Below are 18,402 nucleotides of genomic sequence, written 5' to 3' on the forward strand. Positions count from 1 at the left end.
ATGACTGTGCTGGACTATGACTAGGCAATGACTATTGTTGTGCACCAGTGATTCACACCACACCAATAACAGTCAGATTTACACAGACAACCAGAGAGGAAGTTCTTGTCAAACTTGCTAAAACAACCATCACAGCAGCAGTGGATACGTTCTTTAAGCTCCACTGACTTTTGCATAGTCCAGATGGGTTTTCTTGTATTCACACTTTCATCTAATATGGCGTTGACATTTTGGAGAATGTGGACTCAATTCCATTAAATTAATACCAGTGAAATCAGTCTCTGGTGCTCCATAGACTATGTGCATTTATTTGCACGATGTCTTCAGACAGCAACTCAGTGCACCCTGTAGCACTTCAATTTACCATGATGTTGTAGGAAATTGTAGGCAAGTCATTTTGGCTGGTAAAGTATGGTGCATTCAAAGAGCTCATACATTTCCTAAGGCCACACAATTGGTTGTTTGAATAATCTAATAAATAAATGTTTAGAAAATTTGCACATAAAGGTCTTTTTTTATTATTATTATGATTTTTTAAAATTGTTTTAGGATAATACTTATCACCTCATCTATAGTTGGTGGCAATTACACAGTGCATTTAAGTTTTGCAAAATGTTCAAAGTGGCAGAATTGCTGCTTCTGCTCCTTGTGCTAAAATGCAGAGTTTACAAATGTAGAGCTTTATAAATGGTGTAAATAACTAGTGTATCTTGACTTTGCTTGGTCTAAACCAGAGTTAATTTGATTGCTGTGTGATCTACTGTAGGTTTACACCACGTATGAAAGAGAAAGACTCTTTACTCACCTCAGACAGTGCTCACCATACAGAAACATGAGGGCAAAAGTTATGTCTTCACATATTTTATTCCGTCTGTCTTTTACCACTGAGTCCATTGCTCATGTCTGAAAAAATGAGAGGAGACAGACACAGGGTGAGTTTTAATCATCCTCTACCGTACTTCACATAAAGCCATATGCAATGCCGTTACAATATTTAGTATTTTCCTTTTACAACATGCACATAGAATCAGAATGTTTTGTTACCATGGCAACAACTTTGTGTACTTCCACAGAGACCAGCTGAAAAAGACTGATTATTTTGAGTATTTTTATAATCTGCTGATTTCCTGTCTCCTAAATATCCATACTATTGGAATCCAGGGACTGTTAATACCTGAGGTAGGCTGTTGTTTATATGACACCTTATTGAGTTTTCAAGAAACACTCAACATTTCATTCCCATTCACTGGAGAGGCATCTAGCTAATTCTCTCCTCAGTGGTTTACTAGCTGGAAAATATTAGTGTACTAAGTGTGAGAGACGTTTATCCCCATCTTATGTAAGATCTATGACTTTTTTGGAGTTAATGGCCAACTATCAGCTATTTCACATGCAACACACAACTTTACAGAGATCTTTAGGTTTAAATACAGCTAGTGCAACTGTATAAAAGGTTAATGAAGATCATAGCAGAGCTGCCTGCTTTGTGTTGCTCACACTGAGGCGACAGATGCAGCAGGAGACCAGCCCACTGCAGCACCAGCGTAGGCATATGTCTGAACTGTGAAGGGCTGCAGAACAGAGAGATGAAAGGTATGGAGGGAGAGAGACACATACAAAGCCAGAGAAAGTCACAGACACTTTTGTCTCACTCACTGAGAGGAATGACAAGGAGCAGAGAGGGACTAAAATGAGAAAGTCACACAGACGTTGCCTTAGTATTTGATGGAAGTAAGAGATACAGAGAGGGGAGGGAGGGAGGAGTAGAGGGTGAGAGGATGGGAGAACTTTGTGCAGAGTGAGCACCCTGACTTTCTCTTTTATTCTCTCTCATGCTGAGCTGAAAAAAAGTTGTATTTTAGCAGTGAGCTCAGGTAAATGCTGGGATACATCTCAGGTTTGACATTTCTATTCAGTATTTCCTGTATATTTTTAGAGAGCCAGAGATGTGCTGTATCTTATACCTACAAGATGACAATGTGAAGAATAGTGTGAGGCATTGTGCTTTAAATGGATCTAAAATCAACAATCTTCCTTCTACACTACCATGACAGATGTGAAGCCACGCAGAATAATACACGCCTTAATTACGGTTTTTCACAAACGCATACATTGTCCAACTGGGTGAAGAAAATAGTCAGCCAGGAGGGGGTGTGGATGGAGGATGACGTCCCTACTACTCCTAAAAATGTAGCTATAAGTAGGGTAGCACAATCTGACAGGTGGGGAACCATCTATCAGAGTGGACTATACTTACATATATGTTGTTGAGTAGGGTCCAGCCTCTCGTCCAATGTCAGCTGGGATAGGCTCCAGCACCTCCATGACCCTTAATAGATAAGCGGTATAGATAATGAATGAATAGACTACACTTCTCTATGTAGTTATAAGTAGCGCAATCTGACAGGAGGAAATATCTATCAGAATGGACCATTCTTTCATATATATGTAATTAGAACTATTTTCAAGTTGATTACATACCAGTTGGAAGCTTCACAAAGAAACTAAAGAATAACTTCTCAGGATCGGTGACAGAGGATTAAGAGGCTATAATAATTGTGTGCAGGGCAACATGAAGAAAAACAAGGCCCCCTCCTCCAGGAGAGCTGAAATCCAGCATCTGTATCAATGCTACGCCTCAGGCCAGACGACTTTGCCTGCCTGCGCGCTCCTCAGGTTCCTCCAAAAAGAGCAGATGGAGCTCACAGCAGATGAGGAGACAGCAGAGAATCTGATTGACAGATACGAGATTGAAGAGACAGGTGAGTGCAGGCAGTACTGTGTGCCATGTCAGACTGCTTGCTGCTCATTACTATGAGTAAAAAATTACTCTATTCTTTAAGGACTATGGCTTTGTCACATAATCGTGCTAATTCACTTATAACAGAAGTTACAGAGCTCCAGTGGTGCCTGGCTGACAAAGTGATTTGCTGTAAAGCCCAGAGGCAGGTGGTTGAAATGACAAAAGGAAAATGGAAGAATCAGGCATGTCAGTGGACTAGTAGACCAGATGTTGTCTAGGGCCCAGTGTACTGTGGGCTAATTTACACCATCACAAACAGCAAAACAAGGAAAACAACAACACAAGGCTCACAACTAGTCTGTGCTGCAGCATAACCAAAGACCTCACTTTTTTCACTTTATGGTATGACCTCCAAGCCAAGCTGAGGGCAATTATATATTGCACAGTTGCTGAATTTCAAATTAAACTGACCCAAACTGCTGAATGTAACAGGTCCACAAGGTGTAATCTCTAGTTTCAGTCTACCATTAATGACAAAGACAACATAACAGACCTTTATCACAACAGGCATTTTACTTGTCACAGCAAGAAAAGCACAGATGAAACAAACTTTTTAAATAATGGCTGAGTCCATCAAACCATGACAATTAGCCAGCATGCACAATACCAGGACCCAGGAACTAGTTCACCTAAATGGAATGCAATCAATTTCAATGATACTGATGCTATGACCTATGAACAAAGTTTATTTTGAGCTCAGTAATAGTCCTTAGTTGCAGGTGACTGCACTTCTCTATTTTGTTTGCAGTCTTGTGCCTTTCAGTTTTATAAAAGAAGTTGGTTTGTTTCAATGATGTTGCTTATCATTTGGTCTGGAGATTGCTCTGTTGGTCAGGTCGCTCACTTATAGAGCATTAACTCTGCTCCATCCTCCTCCTTCAGCCAGAGAAAGCAGGTCCATGACATTTGAGGGATTCCTCAGGTACATGGAGTCCAGAGACTGCTGTGTGTTCGACCGGGCCCACGCATCAGTGTACCAAGACATGGATCAGCCTCTCACCAGCTACTTCATCTCCTCATCACACAACACCTACCTGACTGGAGATCAGCTAGTAGGAAAAAGCCACCTGGATGCCTATGTTTGGTAAGAAAGTACAGTATACAGTACTTTTATTCTTCTTCATAATGTAGCACAAATTTCCCTTATGATTCACCAAAAAATATGTTTCTACCTCTGAAACCTGTGCAATGTATAAACTGCACAGATACAGGTTAAAGTCTATTTGCAAATTAGCCAACATCGGCTAATCTGCTAAATCCTGGATATTTCATTAATCAGCGTTTTATGTGAGTCAAATGATAAGGCCAATTTAAAACTGATTTAGCTCTGATACAGATCTAAAATGCCCCTCAACACACCATTATCCTCTCTTTTAGGTCTCTCCTCCAAACCTACATGTGTGTTATCTGAATAGTCTCTTTTTCTCTCATTTCACTGACCCACTCATGTGCTGAGGCAGACAGTGAAATTGCTGTGGTCCCTTTATGGGACAATGGAGGTGATTACAAAAGGGGCTGATGGCAGCAGAAGTGCTGTATTTATGGTCTCTTTTAAAGTGCTGAGCACCCGTGCTGGCTGGTAGAGTGAAATGCTCAAACCCAGTTGACCTGGACTCTCTGGTTTACTTAGATAATGAAAGGCTCATCTCGAGAGCACAACAAAGTGGCAGGAGCAGGAGGTGGCTTTTAGAAATCCCTCTAGCTCACAGGTGGAGAATGAAGAAAATTTAATAACCAAATATAATTTGTTTGGTAAAGAAAAACATGATTCACAATAGCCTGTGTTGCGAAACATGGGATTGGCAAGTCATGGAGAAATCTGAGTTTGCAACGACTAAAAATGATTAATCACTGAACTTGAATCATCATCAAAATGCTTTGGCTTAAAATGTGTACACTGACACTGTTCACTAATTACTGAATCTTACCAACATGCCACATTCACGTTGTTCACCTCAAAAAACTGTGTGACACCATTCGTGAATTACGTCCTGGTAGCTTACTGGTTTGGGAAACACACTTATTAACTTTTTCCTTAAAAATTAGATGAGACCATTAATACCGCTCTCATATCTGCGCATCAAAATTTGCGAGTTTGGCTAGCTATCGCTAAATAGCTAACGTAAACAGTGACAACTGTTTACTTAACCAATTAGAGGAAATGTTGCGAGTTGGGCATCAAACTTAATTCCTTTACACGACGAGAGCTAGCTCCAGCGGTAGAAAGCAACAGCCAAGTTTTGCGTCTTGTTCTATCACTTATTTTCTTCCACTGAAGTTAGTATGCTAACCTGCTAGCCCAGATTGCCGGTCTCGTCACTTTACAAGAGCGACTCGCTGTAGCTTCAAGGTTTTCCTGAGGAAGTAGCGCTCACCGTCACTCACCCCCGGCAAGAGACAACATTCGGCGGCAGAAAAAACTTACCAAACCGCCTCTATACTAATAGCAGCGGGGGGGAAATAGCTAGCCTATTTCTCTCCACTAATGCTCAGCCCAGCACCTTTAAAGGTAACAGTAGGGCTATTTGTGCAGTGTGCTTTTACTGCCCCAAATAACCAATGTACCAACTTTCCATGCATTAATTACGGATAGCACCAGCTGTGTGCGTGAGGGAAATCCCAGGAGGCTATATATCCTCAAATCTTAGACCTCAGGTCCTGCTCCCAGGAAACCATGATGGCAAATTGAGTCCAAATATGTGCCCGTAATTTGGTGCGCATACATGTGATTCAGCCCATGGCATTAACATGTCTCTCCAGCCAAGTTCCAGTGACTTTATGTACAATTACACTTCTTCTAAAACGTGTTTCGGCTTGTTTGTTTACATACGTGTGTGTATGTAATGTATTAAACAACAATTTGGCTTTAGCAGGGTGTGCTGTAACCACTGAACACAGGACAGTTTATCCACCTGCCCACCACTTTCGTGTGGCACCTTTGTCTATGGTGCAGGTTAGCTGAGACTGAATGTAATATGTCTGTGTAGGCACAATTGTAACACACCCGCAGCCTAAATGCCACAAGTCTCAAGAAATAAACCATGGTTTGTTATTTTGACATTTCTGTCTGTGTATGGATTAGACAAACAGCATACGCTGTGTTAATTAATAAGATTTAGAGGTGCAGTTAAGCGTATTTTTGAACTATGGAGAGAGCCAAGTTAACTGTTTCCCTTTGTCTACATAATATATGCTAGGCTAAGCTAGGCTAGTTGTTCCCCAGCTGTAGTTCTATACTGAGTACATACATGAGAGAAAATTGAATTTCTTTGTAAATATAAGTAAAAAAAAAAACTAAACAGTCAAAAATAAAAAAGTTTTTTAATGAATGTAGATAAAGGTGAACCTACTAAGAAAGACTGTTGGAAAAAAATCTAGCCTTTAGATTATTCACATGTTGAAATAATTTTGTTGTGATGGTTAAATGTGAGAAAGCTTGAAATACCATGTGCTTGGAAAGGAAATCTTGAGACTTCACATTTTTGTTTCTCACACAGTACATCTAGTACAACATACACAGTGCTTATCGTAGCCTTGCCACAGCTAAGTATGTGTGCACGTGTCTCTGTATGTATGCATGTGTTTGTGTCTGTGTGTTGGTATACATGTGTGTGGCACAGTGCTCTGAGGAAAGGCTGTCGCTGTCTGGAGATTGACTGCTGGGATGGGCCAGATATGGAGCCTGTAGTCTACCATGGCTACACCCTGACCACAAAGATACTCTTTAAGGACGTCATCACCACTGTAGAGCAACATGCTTTTGAGGTAACAGCATATAGTGTGTTACATGACATGTATTTCCCAGAGTTTGGTGCCCCAGGCATCAAACCAAGTGTTCACTGCTGCCTCTGTGGGCTCCATGAGTCCCCGCTGAGCTGCATTTGCTCTAATTGGTAGCATCTCTCATAGTAATGCTTTGCTTGCAAGTTGTCTTTGATTCAGGCGGTTCAGGCCATGCTCTGTGATATGTGTGTGTGGAGACCCTGAAGAGAGAGCAGTAACTACATCCAGGTTGATGCTAATTGTTGGAAATAAGATGTTTTTTTTTCTGGTATGATTATTTCTCAACAGGTGTCTGCTTACCCAGTGATCCTGTCACTGGAAAACCACTGCTCCCAGGAGCAGCAGGAGGTCATGGCCCAGTATCTCATCTCCATCCTGGGAGAGAAGCTGCTGAGAACTCCCTTGGATCATCCAACCACTGGAGACCTCCCAAGCCCAAATGTAAGTCTCAGAAGAAGTGAGAGCTTGGCTATCTGAATGGTAAATCAGAGGCAAAATCTGTGTTTAATGTTAGAACTGCTGGTACACGCAGAAGGATGACAGTGTTTGTATGTATAAATCCTCGTTGTCTGTCATAGCACAGCAAAACAAGGAGGGCCTCATTAGTCTCTTTCTGAGGCTTCCTTTGCCTCTCTCCTCTACTGGGACATAAGGGTAGATGGACGTCTGCATCTGCCAACCCCTTTAATCTCTCAGAGGTTCATTAAATCTAATGTGGTATGGTTGATCTTGAGAAATGTCCATCATTTTGAACATGCTCAGGCATTTGAGTTGATTGTTCATTTAGATTACCTTGCTTGGGTTCTCCACTGAAAACATCTGCCCCAACCTATGACTGAGTGACTGGCCTGAAAGAGTCAGGCACAGTCACTCCAGTCTATTGAATAAGACAGGGAGGATGAAGGGGTGTTCTCTCTGTGTGGATGAATGTGTGCTGTCTCTGTAGAGTTTCTTTGCTGCCTCTGACTTCTGCTGCTTTGGAATTTACTGCAAAAGGCTTATGTTTTATCCTGAGTGTGCATATAAGATTTTTTCCCCCCATATCTCCCATATCTTTTTTATCTTTAAGACTCACATAGGAGCCTCAGCGCTAATGGTTTATTCTTCACTCTTAACCCCCCAGCAATTTGAACACTGAATCAGTGTTCATGTGTCACATTCATGCAGCTTCACAGCCAAGTTACCATCCAATTATGAAAGTGGAATTTTTCATTACTTTATATTCCACTCTAACCAGTTAGAGCAGAGGTTTTAAATCTGTTGACCAACTTTTCAAAGTCACACAGGAAGTTTGGAAAACCCAACTGTCTTGTCTCTATTTATCCATTATCCAGTGTTATTATAGGACTAGAATAAGCCATAGTTCATTAACAAGTTATTACTATGTTTTCTACTGTCAACAAGAAGCAAAATTCTCTTCAAGAACCTCATATGGTATCCTAAATTACATCAACACAAGCAAAGCCTCTATTCCAGCTCTCCAGACTGTATCATTGTGTGTAACAGTGATGAAAAATGAAAGAGTGCAGTACTAAGGGAAGCTCTGAAGCTTATAATTTCCATACTATATTGACTCTTACAGGTTGTTAATGTTGGCAGATCTGTAATTATTTTGCATATTTTGCCTGTGCATATGGTATGTGTGATACTGACAGGGCGACTTCCTGCCATGTGGCTCACCATGGGAGCTGCCTTTATATTTGAGACCATAATGTTTTTTTGTTTGTTTGTTTTTACTTTTACCATATGGCTGCTCATCTATAGAGAGACATATAGAGTATTAACAGATTTGGGACCAGGGCAATGAAATGTAGCAGCAGATGTGTGATTCAGTGATTTGGTACACCTGCTGCTTTCTGCGTCTTTATCTGTGTTACCTGGCTGTGTGATGTGGATGTGTTTATTGAAAAATAGGATCCTCTTCCTCTTTGTGACAAACCATAGAGGGGGTGTTTTGTGAAAAATGACTGTATTGAAGCTTGAGGATGCAGGAACAGGGACAAATCAGAGTTTGTGTGACTGATATAATCCATGTGATGGTTACATGTGATGTGTGTGTGTGCCCATGAGTGGTATAACTTAGCATTTATTACACTTGTGTATTTATGCTAAATGTGTATTTGTTGGAATGCCAGGACCTGAAATATAAGATCCTCATCAAGAATAAAAAGCTAAAGCCTCAGATAAAGGCAGAGGATGCATCAGGGACAGAGGCAGAGGAGAGTATAGATGAAGGTGAGGATGATGATGATGACGATGAAGAGGATGAGGATCTTCAAAGCAAAGCAAAGTTCTGGTCTCCCAAAAAGGCAGGGCCAAAGAAGGAAGTGAGTCAGGGCAAGAACAGACACATATAGACATTCTAATGAGAAATAGATAAAGATTTAGTCTTATACAATTTCACCACTGTTTGTTGCAATGTGGTGAATGTTTGTCTTCCTCTCTACCCTAAATGTAATGAGCAGAAGAAGAAGGTGGTGGTGGCCAAGGCCTTATCTGACCTGGTCGTGTATACCACATCTGTCAAGTTCATCAGCTTCAGTCACTCTAAGGATAATCAGAACTACTATGAGAACACGTCTATGGCAGAGAAGAAAGCGCGCAAGCTAGCCAAAGCCTCAGGTAAAATGTCATTTATTGATATGAAATTATGAGATCACAAGGGAAGGGATGCTTGATTTTGAAAGACTGAAAGACTGCGTATAATTAATTGCAGATATTGCAAAATATCATTCTGATGAGCCCAGCAGATTCACATGATTTATAATCACATTGAGCTCAAAGGAGAAGTCCTCTTTGGACAAAAATGCAATTAAATCCAAGGACATAAACCTCCATAACAGTGAAAGCATATTCAATATGACATAACTTAGGGGAGTAGTTTTTAGGGAATAAAGAACAACAGCACAAGCCCAGAAATGTGCCTTATATTCCCACTGTTGGGGAAAAGGAAAGAGCCTACAGAGGTTCGAATCAACTGATAATCAGTTAAACTGTCATCACACTGCTGTGCGGCAGTATATTGGAGAAACAGAGTCATGTCGAGAAATGAAATCTCTTTCTGCTGAGGAGAAATGACACTTTCCAGACACACAGCTCCATTATGAGCTGGTTGGCTTGGTTGGCAAGGACCATGAACAGTCTCAGCTACTGTGAGGCTGTAAAAAACCTTGTAGTCTACTGTCATTGTTAAGCCCTGCAGGGGAACGACACAGTTATTGTACAATCACATACAGGCTGTAGCTGTGTGTAAGCTTTTTTAGTCTATCCAGAACGAAGATGATTGTGCAGATGTGAAGTCATCAACAAATTAAGAAAACAGAAATACAATAATTATAACCATACATGGATCTGCAATGACAAATTGGAAAATTACATTATTGCACATAGTCAAGCGAGAGAGTTTGACTAAAATGTACAGAATCATAGGGATGACACCTGTGAAGTTTGAATCACTGAGCTTCCTCATTAATAAGTGTGTGTCAGAGAACATGTCTGACCTTTGAATATTGTACGTCAACTCTCTCAGGTGCAGATTTTGTTCGTCATAACCAGAAGTTCCTCAGCAGGATTTACCCTGCAGGCTCGAGGACGTCATCATCCAACTACAACCCTCAGGAGTTTTGGAATGTCGGCGCGCAGCTCGGTGAGCGAGTATATGCCTGTCCATATTAGGGCAGAGACCAAATAACAAAGTCTGTGTACAAATAAAATATATAGTTAAATTTCATACACATAAAGATATGCATTTATATATGCATACACATTTATTTAAGCATGAAAAATGAATCTTATATCTTTGACATTCTTTGTTGTACAAATATAGAAACTTATTAATGCAAACAAGTATAATTTAAACATATAGTTACAAAATATAATAACTTATAATTGGCAACTGAAATTTTCCTGATGTTATTAGTACTTTCTTGCCAACTACAGTATGTTTCTGTTTTGGTCGAAATTAAACCCTGAAAACATCAATTCAAAAAAGGACATGAAAAAGGATTTTTAAAATTTGTTTGTGTCATTAGTTTCAACAGGAATCACAAAGTTCCCAGCACACACAGAACAACCACTGCAATCCATTACAAGCTTTTGAAATGGAGTAAAATGCAGTCAGGAAACTTATATTGTCAAACTTCAAAGGGAACAACCTGATCCAAGAGTCCTGTCGATTAGCAGTGAAAAGAACATTTCATTCCAGTCCACAGCCTGACCACCTCATCTGTTTTTTCCCTGGAGCAAGTCCTCTCCTGGCCCTTATCACACCTTTTCTAAATCGATTTGCACCCTTCTTTTCTTTAAACTACATCCTTATCTGGGTCACAGCTTAGTTTTTTCGTGGAGTTGTCATTTCTTTAGCGTGGGCACTGGGTTTAACTCCATATCATATACCTGTGCACTGCAGTAGCAATGACTGAGAGAAATCTCAGCTATGCTTGAAGAAAATCATACATAAACACGCCCTCAGACTCTGTGGAAATGCATGATTCACCCATGAACTTAAAGTCACTGCTCTGATCTGTCTGGCGCTGTCTTGGCCAGCGTTCTTGTCACTCTGCCTGTCTTTACACATCCACCTCATCCGTCACCATTGCTCAGTCAGCCAACCACTGACTCTGACATGGAGCCCTGCTGATTGCTGAGCAGACTGTCTACGTGCTGTAGTGGCAGCTGTGCAGATGGTGATGGGCACTTTTCACAGTTGCAGGAGACTGTGGTACAAAGCAACAGCCTGGATGGATCAATTACAGTTAGATGAGCAGAACATTCACTGGTCCCCTGTGAAACATGAAAAATATAGGAAAAGATGCATTGCACGGTGTTGGTTAGGACAAAATTAAATCTTTTTTTTTTTTTTTTTTTTTTGCATTGACTGACCATAATTCAAATCTATGAATGCAGCACACATGCCAACACAGTGAGCTTTGCACTGTAGAAAATCCCACTACACATGCATTGATTGCACAGTTGGTGATTTTGAATGCCTCCCTGATGCAACATAGGCCATTGTTGTGGAAACATTTCAAGTCATTGTATAATTTAGCTCCCTCCTGCAGCTTTAGAAAATGGAAGCTATGCAGAGAGATCATCTCATGCAGCTCTTTTTATTTTAACAAGCTTTAGGCATTCTAAATTTTGTTCCTATAATTTTTTTTTCCCTCTGTGGCTCCTCATTTTCATTGTTCTAACACTGTCCCGTGGTGCTTTTGCAGTGGCTCTCAATTTCCAGTCTCTGGGCTTGCCTATGGACCTTAATGATGGCCGTTTCCAGGACAACGGGGGCTGTGGATACATCCTGAAGCCGGCCGTGCTCATGTCCAGTCAGAAGAGCTTTGATCCCAGCTGTAGCCAGCACAGGCTCAAACCCACACACCTGCTGCTCAAGGTACAGCTACGGAGCACTGTACACTGAATAATCCACTCGGCTGGATTTATGGATTAAGGTGTAATGTTAGAGGACTCTATGTGCGTATGTTCTTTACGTGCATGTATGCATGTGTCTGTGCTGCACAATCTAGGGCAATGTGTAGTGAAGCTCATCTTACTCTTTGCCTCCAGATAAATACTTTCCTGCCGGATGCTGTGAACCAACAATGATGTAAAACTCCCTCAGAGTGTCTGCGTTTAATTAGATTATCTCTTTCAGAAAGTAAAGGGAGAGGAGAGAGAGGGGTGATCTAATGCAATTAGACCCAGTGTCCAATTAATAAATCATCCCACTTCCATTATTTTAAGCATCTTGGGGGACAGTAATAGCGGTGCTTGTAATGAACAGTATCTAAGCCACATGACAAAGGGTGAATGAAACTGTGGAGAACACAGTTACAAGTTATATCAAGTTACATCTTTATAGTGTGTCCATAAGGACTCTAGTCATACACATGATAAGTCCAATTACAGAGCTACAACAATTTGCTCTTATGTTCAGAACATAATGGTGAGATTCAGTAATATCTGGGGCTTTACACAGCAAAGACAATATATGGAATTGCCTGGGATCACATGGAACGCAAAGAGACTTACTGCATTAGAGGGAGACAAACGAACATCATAGTTACTCTGTGGGAATCAGTCTCATGAACAGCCATGAATCATGGTGAAAATACTTTGTAAATGGTTGATTTGCTCAAATTGCAAAAATTTTTGTGACCCACCTCTAGTGATGTGTGGCCATGCAGGTTGTTTTGGTTTTATGTGTTATTGTCTTGAGATATCTGTCTCTAACATTTCTTTCTCCACTAAAATACAAAAGAGGTGAATGGGACTTTTACATTTACATTACAATTACAAATTTGAATAGCAAGATCTCTTTGTAGAAATACTGTCTCTCTTATGCTGGAAGTCCACAAAATATGTTCTCAACGTTTCCAGTAAAACTATTTTCCACTGAGGAAACAGTTCTCATAAAAACTTTTGACAGCAAAGTCTGAACATTACGCTACATAATGTTAATTTGGCAGATGCTTTTGTTCAAAGTGACTTATTCAAACTTGACAGGTACAAGAGCTACATGCCATCAAAGATGGAAGCACATCCCTCATATACAACTAAAAGCATGCTCTGAGTGCTACAGCACAAGTGCTTTATATTGTTTTTTGGCAAGATTAGAGTGGAGTGAGTATCCACAGTAACAGGGACTTTTATAGGAAAAAATGTTGCTGTTAAATTTTTAAAATGTCATTTCTCAGTGTGATCATCACAAATGCAATTCCATTTATCTCCATTGTACTGGGCTGGTGTCAGAAAACTCACTGATGCAGATCAGAAAATCTGAACAAATAAAAGCCCCACTATTTGCATGGCTCGATGCCATCACAGATAAGGAGAAAATTTGCTTTTTGTCATTTTGGTGAGCTGACCTTTAAACAGTCAGTTTGTGTGGGTTCATAGTGTATGTTTCATCTGGATTCAGTCATGGATCTTGGATATTTCCTCAGTTGGCACTGTAGTAACTGTACTAAATGCAACTAGTTTTAAAGTGCCTCTACTCTGCTGTGCCTCTGACAAAGAAAATCATTCTTGATCAGTCACTTCATGAGGTTGTATAGACCCTCACAAGTTTAACAAAAGCACATCAGACATTGTCTTCTGATATATACACACAGTGTACATCTTCCCAGCACACTGCATGAAATATAAATGTGGTGTGCTCTGTTTTTGGATGCCCTGGGAAAAAACCCCTACCTTTATTTATTCACATCATCACTCTGTATTATTTGATCACTTCAGGGAAAATCCTGCAATCTTGCCTTGGCTCTCAACTCAGTGGGAATCAGAGTCATGAGTAGCATTGAGTGTTGTAACTTAGGTAGGGTCGGGTTTTCAATTTTTAAAGATTAAATTATTCATCTACTCAGGAAAACAGTATTTCCCTTTGAGCTTTCATGAGTCTATTTAGCATAAATATGTCAACTATAAGCAGTGAACTCCAAACAGCTATCTATGCACTCAGCAGTATGGACCATTGTTGTTATGAAGGAGCATTATGCATAGTGTTTTGTAGCATGACTTTAGGAGAGGAAAGGGACTGTAATTTTGGGCCGGACACTGTAAAGCTCCATCAGTGCCAAGCGGGGCATGTCGTGATAAGTACAAGCAGGTTTGTCTTTGATCAGGGCTGGGGAAGGCGAGGCTCAGTGTGAGAGGACTGCAGATAAGCCTGTCTCTCTCCAGACAAGTGTAATTACAGTCTTCTCCTCTCCTCTTCCTTTCTCCACTCTTTACTGGCTCTCATGTTTCCCCCTCTACTTCTACATTTACTGGTTATCCCTGGTTTAAATCACAGTCCTATACTCCCCATGTGTGACTCTCCATACTACGTCTGCATCTGTGTGTGATTACATACAGGTGATCAGTGGGTCAAACCTACCTGTCCCGAGGAGTGGCAAAGCTCTGGACCCCTTTGTCAGACTGGAGATTTATGGGATTGCATCTGACTCCCGCAGAAAAAGCACACATACCATCAAAAACAATTGTGAGTACTGAAATGAAAACTGTACATTGATCCTGTTAGGACATCTTAAGACACAGCTTGACTGGCTCAGCTCTACTTTCCTACTTTCATCAATCTAAAACTTTAATATCAGTGAGATTCAGCTGAAAATAGTCAATACAGTCTTATGGGCTGTATTTGTTCTTTCTGAGTTTAGACATTGTTACTTTGACAGTTCCTCACATTAAAGATGGCGTTGTTATGGCAATAGCCAGATGTTGTAAAACACTTAGCAGGCTTAGAGCCTACAGCCATGTTAGCTGCTCTGTGAGGCTGTATTTAGACACAGTGGTGCTATGACAAAGTGGCCATAAACCAAAGAATTGTACAAATTTAAATTTTGACCTCATGATGGTGGTAGATGAAAAGTTGTCACAGTTCCTCCTGAGGGGAACATACTTTAAATGTCTGTACAAAATTTCACGATAATCCATTCAAAGGGTGTTGAGCCATTTCATTCAAAACCAAAAATGTCAACCTCATATTGGCACTAGAGGAAAAGTCATCTGTACAAAACTTAATCACAGTCCATCTATCCAGCACCAAAGTGGTGGACTGACATTGCCATCCATAGAGCCATTCTGCAAGCACGACCAAGAGCTTGCCCACCTCTGGTTTTATACTAAGAAATGCAGATATAAATACAAATGACATCTGAGAACATGCAGAGTACGAGCATGCTGTTGGACAATGTAAACCTTCAAGCGAAAACATGGAAACCACCTTAACTGGAATCTAAGGAGTTTTCTATGACAGCAGTATTTTGTGGTTTCTGTTATGTTTTCTTTTCCCTCCTTTTAAATCTATCTCTCAGTAAGCTGCTGTTGGGCTCCTGTAGAGAAATGTGCTGATGGGTTTCTTCAAAATGTAGAAGTGGATTTCCTTTGAAGAGAAGTCTGTCATGCACTATTGCTATGACTGGAAACATGGAGCAAATAGTCACACAGGCACACTGGATGAAGGGCTACAGTGACTTTAAGCATCAGTTGGATCCTCATACATAAACAGATTTTCATGTTCAGAAGTATCACAGTACCATATCACTAACATTCATAATGACTAGGGCTAGGTTATAATGATAACTCTGAAAATGACCATTTGGGTCTTAAATTCATAGCTTGTAACTATCATCAGACTTTCAAGTGTGGAAGTTAATCCCTCAGCTGTCAAAGTTTTTGACAGATTTCTTGTATATAAGGTGGTGTTCTGTCCTAAACACACAGTATGTCTCCTTTGATTTGGAACCTGCATTTTCAAAAATGGCTATGAGAAAATGAATCGAAGACCAAAACATTACAACAGCGCTGTAATTGCTGCTCCTGAGATGAGACAAAGAGAGAGAAGGAGAGAAAGAGGGTGGGGGAGATAGTAAAAAAGTCCTGGAGGGTGCAGAGCACTTATGCATGGGCATAAATCATAAAATCATTTCACACTATGAAACAGATAAGGTCACATAAGAAAACTTGGATGTAACAGAGTAGCTTGGGTAAATTGCTTTGAATCAGAAATGTGTTGTGAATTGCTGCAGTGATGACTCATTAGTTATCTACGTGTCCTCTCCTTTGTCACTGCACTGAACCTAAATAACACTTATCACGTATCGCCATTGTGACAGGGATGCTACTGTGGGTCTGATGAAACATATTTTTCTATGGATGGCAAAGTCCATCTGTTGGTCAGTCCATCACTAGGGTTCCATCATCAAGATGTTGAGCCCGCTGATATTGTTGTCCATCACAATGTTTCATTGCTCCACTTTGGTCTAGATTGAAACATCTCCACAACTATTACATTTTGAAATTCCATTATTTTTTCTGAAGACATTCATTAGAGATTTAGAGATTTCCTGACTTTTCCTCTAGCGCCACCAGGAGGTCTGCATTTAAATTTCAATCCCTGCAAAACTTAAAAAACCTCAGCTGTACTTTTTGTTTAGTGCTAACTATGAAATGTTCATATGCTAACATGCCCATGATCATGGTAAACATTACATCTGCTTTACATCAGCCATGTTAGTATTGTCACTTTATTTTGACCTTATAGTAATATTTGGTGCTGAGTAGTTAGCATACAATGGGCATATAGTGCTTTTTAAAAGTAAAATAAGCCGCTTCTGCTGCCAACAGAGGAGTGGTGAGACTGAGCCAGAACAGCAAAGTTGTGGGTTGTAAACAAACACATGGAGAGCTGAGGGGAACTCCAGAGTTGGGGTTTGTCACTACAAGTGACCCCTTTCACATACAAGTACTCATGTGACCCATTAATACAGAAAAAAGAATCAACAAAATCCATCAGTGCTTATTGCTTGTAATGAACTGGTTATTTTTGGTTATTCTGGTTATTTATTATTTCTGATTACCTTGACAGCTCTGAATCCCTACTGGGATGCTGACATGAATTTCAGCATCAGCGTCCCCGAGCTCTGCCTCATCCGCTTCTGTGTTCGAGATCAGACCAGCCTCCTCAGCAGCGAGTTTGTGGGCCAATACACTCTGCCCTTCACCAGCCTGAAGAAAGGTGAGCCACAGATGCACAAAGAGTGACAGAGGGTGGGGGTTGGGAGTCAGATGAAGAGCTATATTACATCAGGTGACATTGTGTGACCATTATTGTATTTCCCTTCATTCACCACGTCAGCATTACTGAAGGTTGGTCTCTGCTCTGAGATTCATTTTTTTTAAATGCTCCTGTATATCTATATGATGCTCATGAATTTAGCAGCTATACATACATTTCTTTTCACGCCCCCCTTCCTTCTCCACCTCCAGGCTACCGCTGGGTGCCTCTCCGGTCCCGAGATGGATGCAGCCTGGATCCAGCCTCCCTCTTCGTCTTTGTCTGGTATTCCTAAAAACAGCTCTCCATATCAGACTCTCTCACACACACATACACACATGCAAACACACCTCGCCAACAGATAGAGAAGCGTGGCTGATGCAGCAATGACAACAACAACAACAACAAAAATATATAAATAAATCAAAGGCACCATTTCCTCAGATATAAATACCAGTTTTATTGTCAGAAAATAGATGTGCCTTTTTCTACTGCCTGTACTGTGTGCCGCAGAGGAAAACACCAGAAGGTTCCAGCAGGGCTGAAGAGAAACTCTAACAAAGAATAACTCTCTGTTTGAATCACTCAAGTAATGGAGAAACCCCTGGAGTAACATATTAGATTCTTAGTACATAATTAATAATTGATGCAAGTGCAATTATTGTGGTAGAGTTGATCACACATAAGATGATCTTCACCAGCCACAAGATAGTGTTGTTTATCTGTTCCAAAACAATAGATGTGATTCTTATAATAGGGAAGAAAGTGATGAGTGATGCCAGGATATATTAATACTCTATGAACATTACTATGAAAGACTAGCAGCCAACATTTTCTTCCAAGACTATCTCCCTGTGAGAGACCCAGCAGGGACTAATATAAATAGCATTCACAGAGGTATACATTATTGAACCAAATCCAGTGCAGGGAGGTCTATTTCTATCCTTGTTCATCACTAAATCCTATGAATGAGATGGAGGAGAGTATGGGTCAGCAGGCCTGTCAGGAGGAGGATGGCATTAAGACCTGAAAGAGTGAGTGAGTGAGCATGTTTGTGTGTGTGTAGGAGCTTTTTCCTGGGTATTTGTGTACGCATGTGAGCGTCTGCCTTTGCGTGTTTGTGCATGCATGTGCATAACTGTGTTTGAATGCCACTGATGGATTAGACAAAGGACAGCGAGAGGGGAAGAGTGTTAACTCAGCCCCTCAGGCCAGAAAGCAGAGTTGTCATCCTACTCACACACACGCTCCTCACCCCTCTCTT

General features: G+C 40.6%; 1 protein-coding gene across 2 annotated transcripts; it reads left to right on the forward strand.

Moving 5' to 3' along the window:
- Positions 1–1,052: 1,052 nt before the first annotated feature.
- Positions 1,053–17,583, forward strand: LOC108876671 (1-phosphatidylinositol 4,5-bisphosphate phosphodiesterase zeta-1). Of its 2 annotated transcripts, XM_018666335.2 has the most exons (13): positions 1,053–1,179; positions 1,504–1,593; positions 2,567–2,762; positions 3,686–3,887; positions 6,424–6,568; positions 6,875–7,027; positions 8,722–8,913; positions 9,052–9,208; positions 10,116–10,232; positions 11,803–11,975; positions 14,438–14,564; positions 16,950–17,099; positions 17,351–17,583. In XM_018666335.2, exons 3-13 carry the CDS (start codon positions 2,573–2,575, stop codon positions 17,431–17,433), a joined length of 1,689 nt encoding a protein of 562 aa, XP_018521851.1. In that variant the 5' UTR covers positions 1,053–1,179; positions 1,504–1,593; positions 2,567–2,572; the 3' UTR covers positions 17,434–17,583. The 2 variants fall into 2 exon arrangements, with proteins under 2 accessions (XP_018521851.1, XP_018521849.2); XM_018666333.2 differs by lacking the exon at positions 1,504–1,593.
- Positions 17,584–18,402: the final 819 nt, after the last annotated feature.

Source organism: Lates calcarifer, linkage group LG10 (genome assembly GCF_001640805.2).
Source record: "Lates calcarifer isolate ASB-BC8 linkage group LG10, TLL_Latcal_v3, whole genome shotgun sequence".
NCBI lineage: Eukaryota > Metazoa > Chordata > Actinopteri > Centropomidae > Lates > Lates calcarifer.

Excerpts from the sequence above, each read along its gene's own strand:
- LOC108876671 (XM_018666335.2), top strand. The coding sequence starts at position 2,573 with ATGAAGAAAAACAAGGCCCCCTCCTCCAGGAGAGCTGAAATCCAGCAT. Across the intron at positions 6,569-6,874 it reads TAGAGCAACATGCTTTTGAG|GTGTCTGCTTACCCAGTGAT; the intron begins GTAACAGCATAT and ends ATTTCTCAACAG. Across the intron at positions 17,100-17,350 it reads CTTCACCAGCCTGAAGAAAG|GCTACCGCTGGGTGCCTCTC; the intron begins GTGAGCCACAGA and ends CTCCACCTCCAG.